This window comes from Sorex araneus, chromosome 2 (assembly GCF_027595985.1).
Source record: "Sorex araneus isolate mSorAra2 chromosome 2, mSorAra2.pri, whole genome shotgun sequence".
NCBI lineage: Eukaryota > Metazoa > Chordata > Mammalia > Eulipotyphla > Soricidae > Sorex > Sorex araneus.
The window spans coordinates 223442185-223448789 of record NC_073303.1 but is presented as its reverse complement, the minus strand read 5'-3'; the positions used below and the strand labels follow the sequence as shown (position 1 = coordinate 223448789).

Here is a 6605-nt window from a genome sequence, read left to right as displayed (position 1 = left end):
GCAGATGACAGGGCCTGGGGGCTGAGAAAGACCCTGCTCAGAGGCAAGGGACCTCTCCATGATCAAAATCTTCTTTTCTTCTTTCCTTGTATCACCTAATTTTTTTAACCCCACCATGCCCAAGTCTCTCCTTTTCCCTTTAACCTTCCCTTCCCCCCAATCTGTCTTTCTCTCTCTTTCTCTCTCTCTCCCTCCTTATCTCTCTCTCCCTCCCTCTCTCTCCCTCTCCTTCTCTCCCCACCCCCTTCCTTTATGCATTTTCAACCTAGGCGTCTGATTACAAGTAAAGAGCCACGAAGTTGATCTCATAAAAATGCCTTGAGCTCACTTTGATCTGCAAGGATGGGGTCCGAGCCTAAGTAGGCGCTGAGGCCAGGGAATGGCGGCTGGGGCCAGCCCGGACTCTGCTGCTCTGGAGGCCAGAGATGGGAACCTAGCAGGACAATCCTGTGCGGAAAAAGGCATTTTTGTGTATGCCACTACCGTTACATTTGGAAACCGAATTCCAATGGTAGCGGCTCCATTTCCAGATTACTTTGAAAAGATTTCCTTCATTTCAGAGCATTTGGTGAAGGGGCCAGTGAAACTGGCTGTAAAATGGGACTTTTATGTGGAGAAACGGGGTCTCCTGGAACACTTCCTCCTGGAGGAAAGTGGGTGGGGCTGCTCGGGGAGACAAACTACCCTTCTCCCTCCCCCTACCCAGACTCGGGGCTGAGGAATCTCTGAGCAGTGACCCCCAATTTAAGTGGCCTGACTTGGGGTGCTTTGCGGGGGGGGGGGGGGATTGCCTGGGCTGAGGAGTGATAGAGAAAGAATTGACCAGCCACCCACTTCTTGTTCCCTGACAAAGGGTGGCTAGTTTCTCCCGGACAGGATAATGTGCCTGAAAATCCTCAGACACATTAAAGAGATTATTAAAAGCAGCAAAACAGCTCTAAGGGGGGAAAAAATATGCCGGGAAGGTGCTATGAGGGTGCCAGAGGACTGGTTCTCGCTCACTCAGAAAGCCATCAGGGTGCCCTCCAGCTAGTTGCTTATCTTTTTATTGACTCCACACCTCCTCGACTTACAGCCCACACCCCACTCCCACCCCCAAACTCTAAGGGCCCTCTTTCTCCTCCAGGCATCTCTTTGCAGTTGGTGCTGGGGTGATCTCCCCATCACAAGCTACTCTAGAGTCCCAAGCAGCAGCCACAAGAGAAGGTGGACACTTGGCAAGGTCCTGCCAGGGCTGCGGGGCTGGGACTGTGGAGACTCTGGCCCCTTCTAAAGTGGGGGGACAGGGCAGGCCCCTCCCGGAGGATCTGGGGGATTCCTTTAGAGGACTGAGCTAGCTGCCCAGATCTCTGCTGCCTGTTTGCTCTGAGCCAGGCAGAGATGGGGCTGTCAGGCCTCTGAGAGTTAGGGGGGCCCACGGAGGGCCTCAGATGAAAACTAGGACTCCAACCCCATGGAGGGAGGAAGCACTGACACCCATGAAGTGAGGGGGCAAAGTGGTCTCCAGTTCAGGAGAAATGAGATTTGCCAGAACTCTTGGGAACTGATATGAGGCTTTGGGGGTATGGGATGGGGGGTGTCTCATGTGGGTGCATCAATGTTTCACTGACCTCACTAGCCACCCCCTTCCCACATTGTCTCTGAAAGGCAACCTAGAGTGCTTGGGGATGGGGGCAGTGTTTTTGTTTGAAATTGTCGAAAAAAATTAAAAGCCACACCAAAACTAAGAGAAAATAATTAAGAGTCATGCCTTATTTTTTAGAGGGGAAAAATATAAATTCTCAGAGGTCTCTGTTGGGGGACCCCAGAGTTTCCTGGCCACCAGCTCCTTTGGAGATTCTTTCTTGCCTTTCTTTTTCCTTTCAAGGAAATAGAGACTCCAGCAGTTTCTTGCTGCCGCTGGCTTCACTTTCTTTTATGGTGGCCCTGGCATAAACTTTGGTGGTCAAATTCAAGTGCTTAGGCCCACAGCTGTCTGCTCACAGGAAGTACACCCCCTCCCCATGTTCTACTCCGGTGGTGCAGAATTCGTCTAGGGGCTTGGGCCCCTCAGAGCCCCTGAGGCCCAGCTGAGGAGGGAGGCAGGGCCTCCCTCGGGAGGGGACCCAGTGGGGTAGGGGAGTCTGAAAGTTGAATTGGAGATACTGAGTCCTCATCTCCACCTCTGCAAGTAATAGGGGTGCCTCTTACCTCCCTCGCCAGTTTCTATCACTGTTTGGGGAGCATTTGCCTCCAATAAACTAGAGTTTAATGAGGTCAGCACGAACCCCATAAAAGCCATAGTCCATAGTTCTCCGTCATTATAATTAAAAATGTTGGCCCCAGCTCACCATATAAAAAAGAGTAAAGGAAGGCAAAAAAAGCAACAGATTTTTCTTCTTGCGGCCCATTCCGGAGGAGAAAACCCCACTCACTAGCAAAGCCCAGTCTGGTTCCTCCCTCAGTTACAATCTCTCTGGATGACTGGAGAGCTCAGCCCAGCTCTCAGCGGGAAGAGGGGAGCAGGGGGCTTACCCCTGGGTTTCCAGAACCACCCCAAGAATGGGACCACCAGGACCCAGGATGTTGACAGACTCCACTCCAGGCTTTTCTGCAAGGGTAGAGCAGATTTGAGGAGACAGGCAAGTTTAAAAGGGGTGGATTGGGGAGTTGCATTTGGGGAGAAGAAACGATTTTTTTGTGTCTTCCCCATTTTTTTGTTTTGTTTTGTTTTGTTTTGTTTGGGGGCTCCTTCCTGCAGGCGCCTCATCCTGTTCTGCAAACCCAAATGCTTTTGAAGTGGGGTCCAATTTTAACAAGGAGTTAGCCGTGTAAAGAGGGGTTGTTTCTGGTCTTTTCCGGAGATCACAGGGGGTTCTCTCCTCAAAGTCGTGTCCCAGTGCTCCTGCGTGGGCCCAAGGCTGCTTTCCCCTCATGAATGCTGCTCCAGCCCCTTGGACCCAGCCCAGAACTTTTCAATAAAGCAATTTTCAGCCGCCTAGATATGTCGTGAAGCACCAGGGGAATGGGCGACAAGGGAGGGCAGAATCTCTGAGCCCACTCCTTGGGCTTCAGCTATCCAAGAGAAGGAGGGCAGTGGCCTGCCGGGGGCTGGGAAACAGGAAGGAGGCACCAAGGCCTGGCTGCATCTCCCCACAGAGTGAGTGGGGGTGTGGGGGCTTCTACTGGGAATGGCTCCTGGACCAACTCTGCACCCCAGGGTTCTCGGTGCTCTGCTCCTCTGCCCCAACCAACACCTGGCTCCACTGCCCACCTCACAGCCCTCAGATCAGTCAAGGAGTCTCAAAGAAAGTCCTCCCTGCTACCTCCGCACGCCACATTATATCCTTCCTGAGACCCCCGACACCAGGCTCCTTTTCAGCCCACACGCTGAGGAGGCGAAGCCCCCCAAAGCAAAGGGGCCCACCAGAGAAGATTCACATGGCTCTCTCTCATTCCAACCCTTTTCTTTGGAGTTTGAGATTTGAAAATCCACAGTGGCGGTAGCTTTCTGCACATTGATTGACAATAAAGGCAGGCATGAAATATTCACCCAGGGCCACTCTCTCTTACTAAATATTTAACACAACATTAGAGAAGGTTTTCCCAGACTTCGCCAGGCACCGGCTGGGCGGCTGGCGCTCTGCTTACCACTCATTTATGACTAATCTGAGTCCCTAGCCCCCGGCAGCACAGCGAGCCAGACCGAGTTGGGACACTGGCTCGCTGCTGGGCTGCCTCACCTTTGGGAAACTTCAGATACTCTTCCGGGGAGCTTCTCCAAGGGGGATAGAGAGCCGCCGTGACACCAGCGCAGGCCAGGAAGAGTCGCCTTCTTCAAACTCTTGAAACAAGCGAAACAAGCGCTGGGTACTGGTGGGGTGAGGCTCCCTGAGAACTGGGGGGAAGGATTCACATCTCTGGCAGAATCAGGTGGTGGGGACGGACGGAGGACCTCATTTCCTCCCCAGTCCAGGCTGGTTGCCGGGAGGAGGAAAGACACCCCCAACCCCTAAACGAGAGACCTCCTCCCTCCCCCAATTCTGGGGGTGGGGGGAGAGAAGCAGCTAGAAAAAAATTACAATTACCCCCTCCCATCCAGCGCCCCCGCCCACCCCACCGCCCACCCCACCCCAACCCTCTCTCTCTCTCCTCCTTGACTCGCTCCGTGGAGTGGAGAGGAGGGGAGTGACGAGAGAAAAACGAATACAAATCTGCAATTGATTTTCATAATGTTTCTGCGGTGTTTGCAAACCAATCGTCTGGACGTCCCCATCTTACCTAAGAGAGAACCCCTCCTACGTCTGCGAAGTGCTCGGAACTGATATATGACAATATCTACTTTGGATCACGTGCTCAGGGAGAGAGACTAAGACGGATAACGCGTCATCTCGCCTTCCCAAATTTTCCCCCCTCGCTAGAACGGGTCCAAAACCTCCATCTGGAGCCGGCAGAAGAAGAGAACGATGTTTAACTCGGTCAACCTGGGCAACTTCTGCTCGCCGTCGCGCAAGGAGAGGGGCGCTGATTTCGGCGAGCGAGGGAGCTGCGCCTCCAACCTCTATCTGCCCAGTTGCACTTACTACGTGCCCGAGTTCTCCACCGTCTCCTCCTTCCTGCCCCAGGCCCCCTCGCGCCAGATCTCCTACCCCTACTCGGCCCAAGTGCCCCCGGTCCGGGAGGTCTCCTACGGCCTGGAGCCCTCCGGCAAGTGGCACCCCCGGAACAGCTACTCCTCCTGCTATGCGGCGGCCGACGAGCTCATGCACCGCGAGTGCCTGCCGCCGTCCACCGTCACCGAGATCCTCATGAAAAACGAAGGCTCCTACGGCGGCCACCACCACCCCAGCGCCCCGCACGCCGCCCCCGCCGGCTTCTACTCCTCGGTCAACAAGAACAGCGTCCTGCCTCAAGCCTTCGACCGCTTCTTCGACAACGCCTACTGCGGCGGCGGCGACGCGCCCGCCGAGCCCCCCTGCCCGGGCAAGGGCGAGGCCAAGGGGGAGCCCGAGGCGCCCCCCGCCTCGGCACTGGCGTCCCGGGCCGAGGCCGGGGCCGAGGCCGAGGCCGAGGAGGAGAACACGAACCCCAGCTCGTCCGGGTCAGCCCACTCGGCGGCTAAGGAGCCGGCCAAGGGAGCCGCCCCCAGTAGGTAGCCGCGGCCGGGCAGCTGGCGGGCAGCGCGGGAGGGAGCGCGAGCGCCGCGCGGGCAGGGGGGAGGCGCGCGGAGCGGGGCCGGCCGCGTGTTTTGGGTCAGTCCGATTTTTATGTGGAGTTTTATAAGCATTCAAAGGATTTTATTATAACCTACAAAGCCCTCTCTCCCAATGACTCGACTTTTTACGATGGAGAAGGGGTGGGGAGGGAGGGGAAAGGGCTCTTTGGAAAAGCAGGGTGAAACCCCCCCCCTTTCCCCGTTATCTCCCTCGGTCTGTGAAATTTTTAAAAGCGCCACCATCGCGGGCGATATTAACTTTGATCGTGAACTTAGAGGAGCATTGCAAGGAAGGCTGGGGAGCCGGGCTGCTGGGGGTGGGAGGGAGGGGAGGGGTGGAGGGGGAGGAAGGGGAGGGCGAGGGAGAGCCGGGGAGCAACTCCGACGGGGGGAGGGGGCGAGGCGACGGAGCAGAACCTGAGACCGGAGGGGCCCGCCAGGGCTGCTCTGCTTCTCGGAGAAACTATTTTTGAAATGTTCCAACTCTGTGTTCGCGGGTCCTGGAGCAGAAACCCGAGCCCCCCCAGCCCCCACCCCTCCCCCGGGGTCTGCGGCGACAGGGGGTCGGGCGAGACGGCGCCGGGCCGCCCCTCTGCTCCAGGCCTGGCTCTCGGCGTTTCTCTACGGTCCGCGGCCTCCGCGCCGGCCCGGCCTAGGAAGGCGGCCTGGAAGGCGCGGCCCGTGGGGCGTCCCGGGGCGCGGGCCCCCCACCCCCCACCCCCGGAGCGGCTCTCGGTGTCTTTGGTGTCTGCTCGCTCGCTTCCTCCCCGCCTCCCCTCTGCTCTCGCCCGAACTCACTTCGCGCCTGTTCTCCGCGGCGCCCCCACCCCACCCCCCGCCGGGCCCTGGGGGAGGGGGGCGCTTTCGGAGCTACTAGGGGGGCCGCGCAGGCTGGGGCGGGGAGCGGCGACTCGGCAGGCAGGGGGCCCCCGCGGGGACACACTCGCCCCCGCCGGCCTCCCTGCGCGCCCCCAGACCCTCCGCTGCGACTCTCGCCCAGGGGAGGGGGCGCGAGTGCCCCGGTGGCCCGGGCTGGGGGCCGGCTGGGGCCGGCAGGGGTGCGGCCCGGCGGTGGGGCTGGGAGAGGGGCCGCCGAGCGCTCCGCGGGCTGGGGTCGCCCGGGTCTCACGTGTCTCTCTCCCCCTCTCCTCGCACTTGCCTCCTCCCCTCCCCTCCAGACGCCCCCCGCACCCGCAAGAAGCGCTGTCCTTATTCGAAATTCCAGATCCGGGAACTGGAGCGCGAGTTTTTCTTCAACGTGTATATCAACAAAGAGAAACGGCTGCAGCTGTCCCGGATGCTGAACCTGACGGACCGACAAGTGAAAATTTGGTTTCAGAACAGAAGGATGAAAGAAAAAAAACTAAGCAGAGACCGGCTGCAGTATTTTTCGGGGAATCCTCTGCTGTAA

At 58.0% G+C, this 6605-nt stretch overlaps 1 protein-coding gene across 1 annotated transcript; it reads left to right on the top strand.

Annotated features, from left to right (window-relative positions):
- Positions 1–4445: 4445 nt before the first annotated feature.
- HOXC11 (homeobox C11) lies at positions 4446–6605 on the top strand. The gene is made up of 2 exons (XM_004601549.2): positions 4446–5127; positions 6373–6605. The coding sequence occupies exons 1-2, from the start codon at positions 4446–4448 to the stop codon at positions 6603–6605; spliced, it is 915 nt and encodes a 304-aa protein (XP_004601606.1).

What these genes read in the sequence shown, in the direction of transcription:
- HOXC11 (XM_004601549.2), top strand. Translation starts at nt 4,446, where the DNA reads ATGTTTAACTCGGTCAACCTGGGCAACTTCTGCTCGCCGTCGCGCAAG. An exon ending in GGCCAAGGGAGCCGCCCCCA is followed by an intron (nt 5,128 to 6,372) that starts GTAGGTAGCCGC and finishes CCTCCCCTCCAG; the next exon opens with ACGCCCCCCGCACCCGCAAG.